Source organism: Spermophilus citellus (assembly GCF_964194105.1).
Source record: "Spermophilus citellus genome assembly, chromosome: 3".
Lineage (NCBI taxonomy): Eukaryota > Metazoa > Chordata > Mammalia > Rodentia > Sciuridae > Spermophilus > Spermophilus citellus.
The window spans coordinates 26,582,085-26,599,132 of record NC_138184.1 but is presented as its reverse complement, the minus strand read 5'-3'; the positions used below and the strand labels follow the sequence as shown (position 1 = coordinate 26,599,132).

At 38.0% G+C, this 17,048-nt stretch overlaps 1 protein-coding gene across 13 annotated transcripts in view; it reads right to left on the bottom strand.

Annotated features, from left to right (window-relative positions):
• The window catches only part of LRRFIP2 (LRR binding FLII interacting protein 2), an 89,955-nt gene that overhangs the window by 1,166 nt on the left and 71,741 nt on the right, over nt 1-17,048 (bottom strand). For 6 of the 13 annotated variants that reach the window (XM_081283473.1, XM_081283466.1, XM_081283467.1 and 3 more), the window contains 8 exons: nt 16,102-16,194; nt 14,717-14,809; nt 12,517-12,555; nt 8,934-9,032; nt 8,515-8,647; nt 6,420-6,469; nt 3,293-3,413; nt 712-791 (listed from right to left, as the gene is read on the bottom strand). In XM_081283473.1, coding sequence (XP_081139599.1) covers nt 712-791; nt 3,293-3,413; nt 6,420-6,469; nt 8,515-8,647; nt 8,934-9,032; nt 12,517-12,555; nt 14,717-14,809; nt 16,102-16,194 — 708 coding nt within the window. The remainder of the gene's footprint in view (nt 1-711; nt 792-3,292; nt 3,414-6,419; nt 6,470-8,514; nt 8,648-8,933; nt 9,033-12,516; nt 12,556-14,716; nt 14,810-16,101; nt 16,195-17,048) is intronic. The other 7 variants (XM_081283476.1, XM_081283475.1, XM_081283470.1 and 4 more) reach the window with 2 other exon arrangements.

The window sequence follows — 17,048 nt, the reverse complement described above, 5'->3', positions numbered from 1 at the left end:
TAAATAATATAACACTAATGAGTCCCCCTAGGATGAGTCATAGGTCTTCTCAGACCCAGCTACTATTTATAAACCAAGAAGAATCTCCAAGAGGATTACAGATATAGAGTCACTGGGCCAATTTCCCAATTTTATGATAAAATATTGTTTAAGTGCCACAATAGCATTGTAAGAGGAAACTCACTGGAGAAGTTTCTAGACTTTTTAAATGTACACTAAGGGATTTTGTTAGATGTTATGATCTTAAATTCTTCTGAAATATCTACAAAAAAAAAAAAATTATTAGGTATATTTTTTTTATGTTTTTAGAGAAAACAGAAGGCTAAAGCGCCCTGCCAGGTGCTCTCTGCTGGCTTCTCTATTTTAAAGAGCGTTTTTGGAGACCCAAATAGGGTGGGTATGTTGATGCATGCCTATAATCCCAGCAACTTGGGAGGCTGAGGCAGGAGGATTACAAGTTCTAGACCAGTCTTGGCAACTTAGCAAAACCCTGTCTCAAACTTAAAAATAAAAAGGACTGAAAATACAGCTTAATGGTAGAACACTGCTGGATTGAATTCTCAGTACCACCACCAAAAAAACAAACAAATAAACAAATAAAAAACCTCACAGTAACTCTTGCACTCATAGGGTTAGCCACTTAGATGCAGGAAGTGGAGATGTTTTTTAAAAAATTTAAATCACAAAGTACCATACAGAAGAAGTACTTACACTTTGCTCCAAGGTGGTTATATCCTGTTCTGCTTTTGAAAGCTTAAATTTGTATTCACTAATTTGTCTATTGGCATCTCCTAGAACAGAATATAATGATGAATAATCTTCATCTTTCGGATATGCAGCATGCAGAGAAATGTGCCCTCCGAGACTATGAAACACAAAACACAGCAATTGCCACATCTCCAGCAGCCAGGTGATGGGCTGCTGAATCTCCAGCACTTATGTTGCAACAGCATTCCCTTGAACTAGAAATTCAGAGAAAAGTCTTTCTTCACCCCTTGATCTTTGTGAGCAAAACCAAGGAAGCAACTTCATCTGCAGCCCTGTATCCCACAGAGCCTCCATGCTCACAGAACTGGGCCTTCTGGTTCCCCAAACCTAACCCTGTACCTCCCACCTTCCAGGTTTTGCTTCTGCTCCCCCAAACCTCAAGTGCCCTTTCATCTCCTGCATGACTCTCTTTAGTAAAGTGTATCTTCTCCTTCCCTTATGGCATTAAAATTTGTTTTTTATGACATTGATCATGTTTTCAAATTGTGTGTGTGTGTGTGTGTGTGTGTGTGTGTGTGTGTGAGAGAGAGAGAGAGAGAGTATATGTTTGTATGTGTGTGTGTGTAAGGTAAGGGGCTCTGTCTAGCCTTGGATGCTTCAGTATTTGCTAGAAGAAATGCTTTTTAATAAACTGTGATAATGTTTGCAAAGAGCTATGAATCATTAGATGTGCATCTGACCTAAGAAATAAATCACTTAAAATGAGAAACTGAGAAATGAATGGGGCACGGAATAAAAATTCCCTCCAGGAACCCAAATTTAACAAAAATTTCCCTATACAATGATTATAGAATCATCTTAGCTTGAAGGAGATAAAGTAAATCTAACTTTTAAACAAAAAGAAATATTCAAATAACCTAAGAACTTTTCTATATTTCCACATGGTCAAGATTATAACTACTTAATTATCTTCAGTGCAAGAGATGTTTGGAATGGTATAGCTGCTATCACCTTTCATGGGGTTATAAAGCCATCCTGGAAGTGAAGAGACCTATTCCATTCACAAGCTCTGTAACAGAAGGGTCTTGTTTTTCAATTTTAGGGTCTTGTTTTTCAATTCTTATCCCTAACAACCTATTGATTATCAAAATATGCTGCTTCCCTCTCACTTTTCAACCCACCCATTCCTTCCTGTTTACAAAAGTATAAGTCCCTTGTCTCAGTCATTTCATGTGTCATTTCATTCCAAAGCACCATGTCTGCCAAGGTGCTTTTCAAAGCCAAGAGTTGCCTGGGCCCCTTTCCTGGCCTTCTGGTCCAAGGGAGCTGCTTGCTTTTGTCTTCACCAGCTGGGCCTGGCATTCCCACAGTCCTGCTCAGCTCACTTTGTTTTATTCCGCCCCCCACCCCCGTCCTGCCCCCCCCCTCCCTGGAGACTTTTTCCTTCTGCAAAAACCAGCTCTACAACACCCACTTGGCTCTAGAAAGTAGCCACACATAAATGCCAGCCCATTTCTCTTCAATTCCTTCTGAATTTCTCCTGTCAGAAGTCCCTGTACTGATTCAGGCTCACCATCATATCTTCCTAACTAGCCAGCCCCCTCTAATCCTGTCCCTGTTTTCATCAACCCTCCACAGTGAAATGATATTCTGTAACAAAACATTCACCAGGAAACATTATTAGCATTTTAGCTGACTCCAAAAGAAGTAGTAATACTTCAAAAGTTGGTACTAATAAACCTTAATTCAAAAAGTCTTATCTATTTGACCTAATTCAGATTATTTACCTAATAGCCAAGATTTTAAAATCAGTTATCAGGAAAGCTATTCAAATTGGAAAAATCAGTCTTTCCCTGTCTATAAATTATGCCACCACCAACAAAACCAACTATATACCAATGGCTGCTGAAATCCCTGAGCTAGGGATTTAATATGAATGCTATATGTGTGTAAAAATAATATGGGGTCAAAAGTAGAAAGGGCTAAATACTGGAATAATCTGGATAAACAGTACACTAGACTTGTGATCTTTTTAAAATTCCATCTAGAGACTAATTTGGGTTAAAATATACTTCCAGAAAATGAAAAGCTGTGCTGCAATTGTGTACAATGACTCAAAATGCATTCTGATGTCATACATACCTAATTAAAATAAATTAATAAAGTACTTCTAGAAAAAAATTTAAAACTACTTAACATTAGTATTAGTACCAAATCTCCAATTATCCAAGATAAATTCTACAAAACTTTAATGGGGGAAGGGTGCTGCATGGGAGCTTAAAGTTACACCTGGGTGTGACAAAGGACAGTATCAGGTTGTCAAAGGCATTTCACAACTTGCAAAAAGCTCCAAGAAACCCCTTTGCCCAGAAACAGCAGGAGAGCAAGATGGTGTCCTCTCACATACCTAAAGGCCATAGACCAATGCAGCCTCTGCTCAGCTGCTTTACTGACTGCTGTCTAGACTAACCAATGACCAAAACAAGTGAGTATGAGAACCCAACAACCCAACAACCTGCTCACAATCCCACTCTGGGGACACACCTGTATACAAATGGAGACTGGCCTGTCCCCTAGTACCTACTCTGCATTTCGATAAACTGCAAGTCTGAGCCATTCTGAAGTCCTGCCAGGTCACCCGCTGTGCCATCATTCCTGGAGCACTTCTGCCGTTCTTCTTCTAACTGCAGTTTCAGTTTTCTAATCTGAAATGGAAATAAATGTCACTGTCAAAATCCACTCTCTCAAATGAAGCAGATGCCTGACCCGGTGGCCACATCACAGAACAAAGCAGATTCTCATCATATTGGCCATACAAATCATTCCATTCAGATGATTTTCTTGAGTGCCTACTAAGGGACACACGATTCTGGGTACTAGAGGTAAGCTCTAAACAAATATAAAAGAAGTGAGCCCTAGGACCAGGTGTCCCAATAAAAATAGCCATATTTTATTATTCGTGTATATTTATGGAACAGTACATCTTTGGGTATTTTACTTTTATTAAAAATGGAAAGTTTCACAAGCAGTTACAATTTATTCTTATCACCAGTAATGTTTAATTTAGAGATAAGTGAAATATTTAGAAAGCTTTCTATATACAAAAATGATTGGAAATGTCCAAGTGGCTTCCCAACTGTCCTCAACTCTATCCACAGTAGTCAAGAGGAAGTTTGCCACGAACCTTATGGGGAAAGGGTGAGCTCTGCACTGGACTAAACCCATGCTTCCCAGACACCTCTGACTTCTGAACATTCATGGGGTTGCCAGTATTCTCTGCCTTGAGGAAATCATTACATCCATTTCGAAAAGGGTCGTCCTTCCTCTTCTGCACTCTTCCCCCACAAGACTATACAGCCCATAACCTTCATCTCCTAACCATTCCCAGTGCCTGGAACTCTTCTACTGTGCCCTCTGGAAGTGTCAGTCCATCAGTAGCAAGCCCCTGCCTCCTTCAGCATCTTCTCTGAGCTCTTCCTTTACCTCAGTGCTCATCTACATTCTTCTGCAGTCCCACCAAGTACTGGGTGTTTTGTTTTTGTTTTTCTTCCACAGCCTCCTACCACTGAACCCGGAAATTAATAGGTGTCCTCTTGTTTTCCTTGCTGGTACTGAATTATTCTACACCCCATCCTCCTTTAAAGGCACAGTTCTTAATTTCACACACACTACCTCCCTCTCCTCACCTCCATCATCCCACTCCATCAGCATTTTAGTTCCTCAAGACCACCCATCTTCATTCTCAGTAATTTCAAGAAACACCTACAGAGAGGCTCTTGGGCTCATCTCTCAGTTTCTGGAATACTTCCTCTCCAAGGATCTTGCTATCCACCCTTTCTTGTCCCCAGCCACTCATGCTATAGTCATAGATTAGATCTCAACATCAGAGAACAGTTCCTATACAATTCAGCTCCATGCATCCTCCCCCTCACCACGATTCCTAATCTTTCCAACTTATTATCTATAGACCCTAACATACTTCAACTCCACTATACTTCTAGTCCACTGATTCTATCGTATTTTCACAGTGCCTTAATTTTTCTTGGATGTCCTCTCAATCCTCCTTATCCAGATAAATTTCTAGGTCCAGTAGACTCATCATTCTCTTCTATACTCCCTCACCTCCCTTGCCCCATTATACTTGCCTAGTAAAATATAACTCTACTCAGTCACGACCTCTACCCATAGAGCTGACTGTAGCTAGTGAAACACTTATAATAAATGCATTCACATAAACTTTTAACATAGCATATAATTTACTTCTTAATTACATTCACTATTTATTATCTCTGATCTCTTCTCTCTACAATGTAAGATCCACTGGGACAGATCAGTTTCTGAACTGATTTATTCACTTAAATATCCCAAGTGCATACAATAGTGACTGTTAAATAGTGGCATCTCTCTCAACACTTGATGAATGATTGAGTAGGAGGAGTAAGGGAAAAGTCAACAAAATAATTTAAGAAATTTTCCCAGAACTAAAAACAGAAGTTCCTAGAATTGACAGGGTCCAGTGTCATGCAATAAAACTTCAAAACACATCACTGAAATTTTAAAACACTAATGAGAAAGAAAATAGGACATGAGCTTTCAAAAGCAGGGTAAAAATATGTCACCTAAAAAAGATTTAAAAATCAAAATGTCCTCAAACACTCTTAACCACACTGGAAGACAGAGAAGTTTGTTTAAAATCCAAAGGGAAATGCTGCAGACCAGAAGAATTAGATACTTATAATCAAGCAAGAGAGTAAAATAAAAGACACTTTAGGCCCAGAACATCATGAAAAGTTAACAGCCCACATACCCTTTCCTCAGGAAGTTATGGAAGATACACCAAAATAAAAGAATAAATAAAGGAAGAAGGCATCAGACTAGGAAAAGGGAACTGAGCCCAAATCATAGGCAGAGAAAAGTCCCATGTGCCAAGACAGCATGATCACATATGCATGTGGAAGGAGAAAACCACTAGTTTAGAATGGGTCAAGTCAGAGCCAAGACTTCTGAAGATAAAACAAGAGAATAGCTGATGCATGTGAAAACAACAAGAATGGGTTTAAACTACTGCTTAAAACTCTGTGGCTAAATTAATGATAAACACAAAGAAAACCAGGAAAATGAAACGAAAAGAAAAACCACAGTATTAACAAATGGTTGTGAAAGAGATGAAAGTCAAGCCTAGAATGTCACATGGCTTCCTTGTGAGTAATGCTCAGAAGTCCTGATGACATACACAGACTAGAATTACACTGTTCCTTCATTAATAGGAGATGAGGATGGGGAAGTATGCACGTCCAAGACAGGGACAGAGGACGAAAGAAGCTAAGTTCTCATCTTCCACAGAGGAATGTCAACAGAGAATGCCTAAAACAGAACGATCAAGAAGCAACATAAGCAGGTTACAAACCAAAAGAGTCAGCTGTAAACTAAATAGAAATGGTCAGGGCTGATAGAGGAGTCAGGCAAAGGACTGCTGTCTCCACTCACTTTGCGGAACTCAATGACTCACTGGAGATTGTGTCCTATAGTTTTTTAAGAGTAAGAAACAACAAAGACACAAAATATGCACTATCTTTTTATCTTTTAAATTTCACTTGAGTACTGAGGTTTAAAATAAACACATTTCCAATTTCCAATGAATAGTTTATTAACAGTCTGCCATGTAACTTAGGTAAATTAACAATATCTTCTAAAAAGAAGAAAGTCTTTACCTGTGATAGTAGCTCTTCCTTTTCTCCTGCAAGTTTCTGTAGCCTTACATCTGAAACAAATGAAAAAGGCTATAAACTAAATTTGTAATGAAGTAGTATATAAATAATTAATTTCTCAAATAGCAAACATCTGATAAGTTACATTACCTACAGCTCCAAGTATGAAAAGAAATAGAAACTTTCATACTATTACTTAATTATCCCAAATGTATTTCCACACATTGATGTTTATCAGGGTACCAAATACAACATTTGCTCCTAAAACAGTGATTTTTCCAGTTAAGGACAAACTGAAGCACAAAGGAGACCACTTCCTTGTTTCTAAAATTTACAAACTTTCACCAGTAGACAGAAAAACTCAAATGCCAATGGGAGTCCCACAGGCTTCTACTTTTAGCAGGAGAGCTCAAAAGTTGTGAAAGACAGGGACTAGGCAAGGGCAAGCTAGAGCCAAGAAAACAGAGGACCACAATGCTAGAAGGAGCAAATTCCCACAAAATTTAGTGAGAGTTGGAAAACTCTTAAGATGGGGGCAGCCATGGGCAAATCTGGTGCTGGGAAGCAGGGTCATTAGGGCTTGCTCCCAGCCTGTGGAGTATGTTGCTTCTTCCTAAGCAGGCACCAATATAAGCCCTGTTATAGTTTGGATATGAAGTGTCCCCTGAAAAGCTTCTGTGTTAGAAACACAATCCTCAATGTAGCAAGATTCCAAAGAAAAAATATTGGATCATGAGAGCTGTAACTTCATCAGTGGACTAATCCGTTTGGTGGAGTAATAATATGAATGAACTACTGGGTGGGAACTGTAAGTAGGTGGGGTATAGATGAAGAAACTAAGTCACCAGGGGCATGCCTCTGGAGACTGTATCTTATTCCTGCCTCCTTGCTTACTCTTCTTTCCTTTCTACTTCCTGACTGAGAGGAGTTGAGAAGCTTTCCTCCACTACACCCCTTCCACTATGATGTTCTGTCTCACCATAGCACAACAGAGCTAGCAGACCACAGGCTGAAATTTCTGAAACTATAGCCAAAATAAGTCTTTCCTCTTCCAAATTGTTCTTTTCAGGTTATTTTGTTCACACTGATGAAAAGCTAAGTAACATAGGCCCCTGGGTCTGAGGAGACTACAATAGTTCAGTTAAAGAAGCACATCCCACAATTAATAAGGGTCGCAGCCAAATATAAGTTCTGTTTTCTTCAGCACTTTCCGAACAGGCAGAAGAAATACTCTGAGCTACCCTAGACTCTACTTATTCCATTCTCTAGATCTTCCCTCTCACCCACCCAGCATCTTCTACTTTATCAAAGTGCCCTATAACTACATTTCAGAAATTCTGCACATTGAAGAACCTGCTTACTAACTTTTAAAATACTATCAGCTTGTGCCACTTTTCCAGCACCTCCTGCTCCTTTAGGAAACCTTGGCATATGTAAAAACAAGATGAAAAATGTAAAAGGATTGTTTCTTAATAGGTAAAAGTGAGCTGATGATACAGTAACTATCTGTGTTATTCTTCTTCCTTTAGTAGGACTTTTAGGACAACGGATGGGCACCCTGGTGGTTTCCTTGGGAGAGGTGCCACTAGGTTCTCAGAATGACATTTAAGAGGTCCAGATTTTAAGAGGCTTAGAAGCCCTACTCTAGAAATCTCAGGCCTCTGATACCCATCATTCCTGATCATCTATTTCTTGCCTTAAGAAATGTGATGGCAAAGAGCTATCCCTGAACTAAGTAGTGAAACACAAAACCAGATGTTCCAGGAAGAAAAAACTAAAAATACACTTGGAAAGTTTCTGCCAACCCACAGCCTCCCTGGGATGGGCATGCTTGACTTTTTTCGTGAAAAGCACTGGGTGCAGACCCATGGTGTTTCCATCCAGGGACCTTGTAGCTACACTTAAGTGCCTCACAATGACTCAGATGATGGTTACCCAATGTCAAAAGATGTCTAAAGATAATACATCCAGATCTTCCTGTTAGGGAGCTAGATGAGTTTCAGATGGCCCTTATCCTGTTTTTGTTTTCCAAGCTGGATTATGAACAAGCTAGAAGTCCAACAACATTGATCCAAGATAAAATAGCAACCAGTCTTACCTAGTGGCCCTTCTCCCGCTGACTCCAGGACCTGAGCAGCTTTCTGAGACACAACAGTAATGGCACCAACCACTGGTTCATGATTGACATCACCATTGGGAGTGCCGTCAGGAATTATAACTAAACCATGTTTCTGTGGGAAAGGAAAAAAAAAAAAAAAAACACAACCCACCATCACAAAAGATGGCTCATATGGAAGCAGAAGCTCTGTGAGGTAACTCTGCAACAATGTATGTTTGCCACGGGTGAAACCTAGTTAGAATCAATTACATGGAATATATAGACACCTCTGTGAAGAAAATGACTTAATCAAACCAGATCAAAATTGTCGTTTGTATTCAGGCTAGGAAAGATGACAGGATAAGAGAAAGACAGAGTAAAGCAGTGGGGAAACTGAGCTCTAGCTCATGCTCACATACCTCTCCTCTCACTGTCTCCTGCAGGTCAGCCAGCTCCTCTCTGAGCGTATCTCGCTCATTCCTAAGGCAGGCAATGTATTCTTTCTGTTTCTCTAGGGCCTGGTTTTAGGAAGGGTAGCAAGGGAAAAAATGGCACAGAAAAAGAGCAAGTGAAAGGTAACTAATTCAAATAAGCAAAGATAAAGGCATAAAAAGCAAGGAGACCATTAAAAGCTGGGAAACAAGCAGTCAGGGGAGGAAATGGTTATATGGGTATACATCTGCAGAAGAGAGCTTTAGTAGAAACTGGTTCTCATGCATAAATTTAGCAAAACATGCTTATCACATCAAGCAGGAAAAAATCTTTCTTTTCCAAAGAAGAAAATAGGAAAAGGAAGATGAAGACAGCAGCAAGAGTTAAAATTTTCCTCACTGACCTCCTTAGTACATTTTCATTTGGTCAACAACAAGAAGTATTTCATGTTTAACTAAAACAACTTATTCAAGAATATATCTGATCTCTTTAAAATAAAAAGTTGGTTTTGGAAGAAAAATAACCAGTATACGTAAGTTATTTTAATTAAATATTGGCTGTATGATTGTTCTCCAAATAGTGTGGCAAAATACTCAAATACCACTTAGTCCAAAATAGCAAGTCTCCAAAGGGATTTTCCAGGATTTCTGTTAATTTAATAAAATACAATTAAGACTCATTTGGTTTTCTGATGTACTTTCAAAATGTGAAAAGCAAAAATAAAACATTGACAAAATAAATATAGCCCACCTATGGAGGCTGGCAGATTATGGGTTCCAGGATAAAGCTTTTAGGTCCTGGCATATATTTAATTTACCTATGCCTCAATTTCCTCATCTGATAAACAGTAGAGATAGCAACGGTGCTCACCTCAAGGGTAGAGGTTTAAAGGGGTACTCAGTAAAGAGCACTACCTGCAGTAGTCAAGGCCACAAGAGAGGTTCAGAGAAAGCAGACTGGTGTTTCCACTGGGAACTCCCTGAATCTCAGAACTATCAAAGGTAAGGAGGACAATGCAAAAGCAGAAAAAAAATCAAATCTACTATGTAGTAACCCAGACTACTACCTTAAGTAATCTATGCAGGGACCTCACAGCTGGGCTACTTCAAAAAGTCTCTCTATATACTTATTCTTGTATTTAATGTTTTCTGCCAGCATTCCCATAAACCCAAGAAGTTAAATTACAACAGGTAAACTTATCTCTCAGTTGACTAGGTTTCAAAGTGGACCAACTGCTTACAATCGAGCAATTTTTAAAAATCATTGTAATTCTATTCTGCAGCCAAATTGGGACTAAAAAGGAATCATAGCAATGACCATTTATGGAACACAAATTATATGGCAGGAGCTATTTTATGTACCCATAATGTCTCCCTTATATGTAATTTTATATATGAAATACCTCCTTTATGTACAGTGCAAATGTACTACTTGTCTTATCATTTTATAGATCAGAAAATTGAGGCTCAGAGAAGTGTTTTTTTGTATGTGGGTGTGATGGTGGGGGTCTTCCTTTTGTTGATTGGTTGGTTGGTTGGTTTTCCCCCAAAGTCACAGTAAGTGGCAAGACCAGAAAATGAATCTAATTCTTTTTGGTTCCAAAGACCTTGCATACACAGTTTTTTTTTTATATATCACAGTTCTATAGAGGTTGCATTATGTTACTTGATTATCATCCCAAATGATGCTACAAAAGTAGGTCACAGGGCAAGTCTGCTCTTATCCAATTGCAATGTCAATATCTAACTTCCTCTTTTTTTTTTTTGGCAGGGGCCAGTGAGAATAACTGGGGATTGAACTCAGGGGCACTCAACCACTGAGTCACATCCCCAGCCCTATTTTGTATTTTATTTAGAGACAGGTTTTCACTGAGTTGCTTAGTGCCTCACTCTTACTGAGACTGGCTTTGAACTTGATCCTCCTGCCTCAGCCTCCAGAGCTGCTGGGATTACAGCAGGACTATGCGCTAACCACAGTTGGGCTAACTTCCTTTTATAGTTTATATTTGTATTATATGATCTACCTGTAAATTAATTTAAGTTTCTAGTACCATATGGTCTTTACTCTAACACTTGGGGATAGCATTAACATTCTATTAGATTATTAACAAATGGAACATCAGGAGAACAAAGCACAGTGATATCTTCCCATCAGCGGATAGCCACACTTTAATTTCTGCTGGGTTAGGTACTTTTAGTTATTGGTATCTGCATGCATAATTATGCCATGCATCACCACATGTAACTGAGTAAATAATCACTGTCACAACATGCTCTATAGAAACAATACCACTGAATATAAAAGACCGCTTAGGAACAGACCAATTTGAAACCAAGAATTCTAGCAAATGCTAGTACATGACATTTTCTCCTCTTTCCACATTTGTACTGCTGGGTTTTAATTTTTACTTTTAGACTTTTTAATTTCATCCTCCCACAATTGTAGATGGGAAAATAAAATATATCCTGTATATCTGTCCATTTCACCACAAAGTTTGAAAACTACCAAAATACCTTATAATTGGATAAAACGTATTTATGCTGGATTTGCAATCCTGTGGCATTACCTGACCATATATAACAACTACCCTTGTGTTTGCATGCAATAATAGTTCCTACAGTTGATTTTTTTTTTTTTAGAGAAAAAGTACATGTTTGTGGAGATCTAAATAATTCTTTATCCCTAACCTAACCTCAAAAGGCCAAACAGAGATATATGCAATATATATGGCTGAACTTTGAGGCAACAGGTTAAATCACCATACAATTGTTCTGGGCCACAAATATCTCACTCAGAATGGGAAAAAATGTATGATGGGTTAGCCAAGCACACAGGACCTTTGTATACACTTACTCTACACATGGGCATTTGAGGAGAACTGCAGTGGAACTAGAGGCAAGACCATTGAGCTCATTGAAGGAACAACTAGAAAAACTGAACTCTAACCTGGGAATCACAGACATATTTCAACGGGAAGTCACAAAATCTGAATCTAGGAAATGATGCTAGAGACAAATGATGTATTAAGTAGTCACTGACCATAACTGAAATGTGTCTTCAAAGTTAAAAGAGGATTACCTTGAATCTATTAGAACGGCTAATAATAATAAGATAATAATGGCTACCTACAGTAAGAAAATAACACGTATTGGAGAAACTGTGGAGGAATTGGAATGTTTGTGCACTACTAATGGGAATGTAAGAGGACATAGTCACTATGGAAAATGGAATGACTGTTCCTCAAAAATTTACATAGAATTACTATATGATTCAGCAATTCCACTGCTGAGTATTTCAAGACAAATGAAAGCATGATCTCAAAGGGATAACTGTCTACCATGTTCACAGGAGAATTATTCACAACTTCCAAAAGGGAAAAGCAACCCAAGTGTACCCATCAATGGATAAATGTGGTATACACATGCAATGGAATATTAGTCAACTTTAAAAATTAAGGACATTCATTCTGACATATGCTACAATACTGATTATTGTAGAGATTATGCTTAATGAAATAAGCCACTTATAAAAGGACAAATACTATACGATTGTATTTATAAAGTACAGTACCTTCAGATAGAGTAAAAAGATGGCTGGCAGGGATGGCAGCTGTTTGATGGGAACAAAGTATTAGCTGGGGAAGATGAAAAATTCTGGTGGTGGATGGCGGTGACAGTAGCACAACACTGTGAATATACATAAATGCCACTGAACTATACCCTTAAGAAATGGTTAAGATGGTAAATTGTATGTTGTTTGTATTTTAGAACAATTTTTCATAAAACATTCTTAAATGGCAGCAGTATAGAAATAGAAAACAGAGCTTGGGGTGGGAGGGACAGGGGTAGTAGATGTGGCCAAAAGGGAGGAGTGATCTGCTAGGCACAATGGTGCATGCCTGTAATCCCAAAGACTTAGAACGCTGAGGCTGGAGGATTACAAGTTCAAGGCCAGCCTTAGCAATTTAGCAAGACCATTGTCTCAAAATAAAAACTAAAAAGGGCTGGGGATATGGCTCAGTGGTAGAATGTTCCTGGGTACCAGAGTCGGGACAGGGAAGAGAGATCCCTTTTGGAAATGGAAAACTTCTGTATCTCAACTTATTATATACAGTATCCTGGTTGTGATATTTATTATACTAGTTTTGCAATGTGGGAACATTTGGGAAAACAGAATAAAAGGCATACAGGATCTTTCTGTATTATTTCTTATAGTTGCATGTGACTCTAAAATGTTCTCAAAATTAAAAATGTTTAATTTTAAGAAGTCAAAGGAATGCATAATTGTACAGCCACAGAATAAAGACTTCCAGTTATTCATTCAAAAAATGTCCAGACAATTAAAAAGCCAAGTTTATAACTTAACCATCAGCATGCCCGTTTGGTAGCAAAGAACATTTTATTGAACTAAATGTTTTAAGAGTTTCTAAGACTGGTCCACAATACTCAGTTTCAAAAACTGAGACAACTATACAAATTAGAAACCCTGGATCTGTAGATTTGTGCTAAAGGAAATTATGTAAAGTCCTAAAAGAAGCCCACTGTAGACAATGACTAGATTTTTAATTATACTTTACAAATTGCCTAATTTGTAACATAAATTTTTCATATCTCATTTTATAGTTCCCAAGTAAAAGTTTAAATAAAATCAGTAGTTCACAACCACAATTTCAAAATGCCTAATAGAGTTTCTCATTCATCCCTCAGAAAGCTTTCCTAGGTTTGGATGAAGTTTCAGAAACTCAGTAACTTAAGCATCAGAAAATTATCTAAAAGTAGTTTAGTTCTTTAAATTCTTGATCTATGAACTCCTTTGTGTTTATTAACTGAAGATGAGGTACCTGGAATGGTGAAAAGAATGGCGTACAGCTGACCACCAGCTGGGCATCAGAATGGCCCTAAAAAGGAAGGATCTGTTGCAGAGCATTCACATCTGAGCATGTCTGTCACATCCACAAGTGCTTTTGTGGATCTCTGCCAACATTTCACTACCCTATCTAATCTTAAACAAAACAAAACAAAAAAAACAAGACTTTCCTCATTTGTTTTTTGTTTCCTTTCCCTAAAAAGGTAAGCCTCTGGCAACTACGTAGGACCCACGGACCCAAGGCAGAACAGAAATCTCATGCCAAAAGACAGGATTGTCAGTTGAAGGACACCTGACAATTTTCAGTTTCCAGAGTACTTGGAATCTACCTGCAAGACTAAGCAAAAAAGCAATGAGGAATTTTTCCCTTATCTGGGCTCTGCTTTAGGGAGTTCTGGATTTATAATTAGAGATGATGTCACAGTTTGGCAACTCACCCTAGTCTAACATTCCTATCAACTTCCATAATTGAACTGATTTTAATCTCTTCCCATTTTATTCACTGAGAATTTATAGGAGGCTCATAACTTTTTCCCTATCCCCACTCCCTATCTTTCTGCTTCTTATTCAGATTCTTGTAAACATATCACACTACCCACAAACTTTGAATTAAATGCCTGTGGCTGCTTCTGGATATGGATCCTAGGAGCAAGAACACCACCTTCTTTTAAAGTTCTACTCATAGGTTTCACAAGCCCCAAGTCGGCTGGAAAGATGAATTCTTTCCAGGCACAGAATCAGGTTTTCCCATGGAAGACCCTCTGTCTTCTGCTAATCATATTTCACATTGTATAACTACTCAAGAACAATCGAAAGGCCAGATTTTTAGGAGTCCCTAAGTTAAATTCTATTGGTCTATTCCTCATCAATGAGCTTCTAATCAAAGCCCAACTTCATCTCATACCCCAATTTTTTTATCTTTCCAAAGAAGTGTCTCCTGGAGGTCAAACACTTCTTTTGTCATGGTGTCTAGTTTCTGCTGCATGCGCTGATTCTCCTGCAGAGGAAGAGGGGAAGAGAAGTAATAAAAGAGCAGAAGAAAAAAGGGAAGGAATCAGAGGGAGGAAAACAGATAAAAAATAAAACTGATAAACTTTTTTAAAGTGTGGGATAAACAGAAAAGGCAAGAGTGGTTTGCTAAAAGGAAAGATGACATCCAGGGTCTTGCAACAGGAGTCTCACTGGCTTGCCCCTACAAAAGTTGGGGTGGGGCTTCTAGGGGTGCAGTTCACTGGCAGAGTACATGTTTAGTATGCACCAGGCTCTGGGTTTGATCCTCAGCATCGCCAAAAAAAAAAAAAAAAAAAAAAAAAAAAAAAAGAAGAAAAAAAAGAAAAAGCAAGCAAGGGGACTGGGAATAACTGTTCCAACCACAGTTATGTGGCAGCAAGCCAGCTAGATTTCTGTGTACATGTGGCTCCATATGTGTACTCTTTCTTTGATAACTGCTTTTTCCAAACATGGAACAACTTACATTTCTAGAATTGTTTATGAACAAATGATCCTTTTTCACAGAGAATAAGTAAGATTTTTGAATTTTATATTTTAAAACAGAACTAAAAAAATAAGACATGTATTAGCTTGATAACTGATTTTCTGTTAGCAGAATCTATAATAGTAGGAACATCATGAATTATAAAGGAAACATCAGTTAGAAAAACCAGAATTTAACATTTAGCAATTCTCAAAGAATTCTTTTAATTAGGCAATGATACTTACTTGATATCCTCTTGTACTTAAGTTGCTTTGTTATACATTGTTGGTAAATTATCACTGCCGACTTTCCCTACTCATACTGTAATTTGTGATCCTCCTGACTTAGCCTCCTGATTATCCTATAATCTCAGATAATCAGGAGGCTAAGGCAGGAGGATCACAAATTTGAAGTAAGCCTTGGCAACTTACGGAGACCACCTCAAAATAAAATAAAAAAGCCAACTCAGTGGTGGAGTGCCAAAGGGTTTAATACCAGGTATAAAAATAAAGACGAAAAAGTTCAGGAGATCTCATATACAACAATGTGAATATACTTAACACTACTCAACCATATCTTTTAAAATGTTTAAAATACTGGGCTATTGAAGGGGGAATGTTTATAGGGTTCATAGTCATAATTTGTTTTAAATCTGCCTTTATGTTTCATATTTAAAATTTTTTTAGGAGACAACCAAATGTGAAGACACAATGAACTCTGCAGCATTTTACCTTTCTTCTCCCAGCATACATACCTGCATCCTAATCAACTCATGTTCTATCAAAATTGAGTATTCCCACAGTTCATGGACATACCTCAATAAGCTCATCTCTTTGCCGAAGGCCTTCTTTAAGTTCATCCATCTTATGCTGCAGCACACTACACATATGTTTCTGCCTTTCTAGCTCCTGTTATTAAACAAAAGATATCATCATTTATATGGGTCATGGCAGAGAACATATGTGATAAAACACAGAGGCCAAGTGTGAGTTTCAGACACGTCTGGACTGCCAGTTTGTAGGAACCTAGAACAACTGTACATTCCACAGAAAGATTTGAAAATCTTAAAAAGTTTCATCCTATATGAGAAAGCAAGTAAGAGAACCAATTAACCACACAGAAATTTAATGGAAAAAATGTAACCAAAGGTAGGGAAACTTTACCTAAAATGATTCAAAAATCTGAAAGCAATAAGGGAAAATGAAGCAATAAATTAAACTACATAAAAATCAAAACTTTTAGCTTAGCATGGTAGTGCACATCTGTAATCCTAGTAACTCAGAAGGCCAAGGCAGAAGGATTGCAAATTCAAGGACAGCCTGAGCAACTTACAAGGCCCTGTCTCAAAATAAAAAAATAAAAAAGGGTTAGGATTTGGCTCAGTGGCAGCATGTTCTGGGTTCAATACCCAATACTGGAGGAAAAAAAAAATGATGAAAAAGTTCTAGAGATCTGATGCGCAACAATGTGAATGAACATCACTCAACCATACTCTTTAAAATGCCAGGCATGGTGGCACATGCCTGTAAACCCAGCTATCAAGGGGCTCAGGTAGAAGAATCACAAGTTCTAGGTCAGCCTATGCAATTAAGTGAGATCTTATTGCAAAAAACAAAAATAAGATGGGGTGGGACTGTAGCTCAGTGGTGATACTACTATGTTCAATCTCTAGTACTACAAAAATAAGTAAGAAAATATAGTAAAATAAAATGACTAAAATGATAAATTTTATGTTGTGCTGCTTACAATAAAAAATATAAAT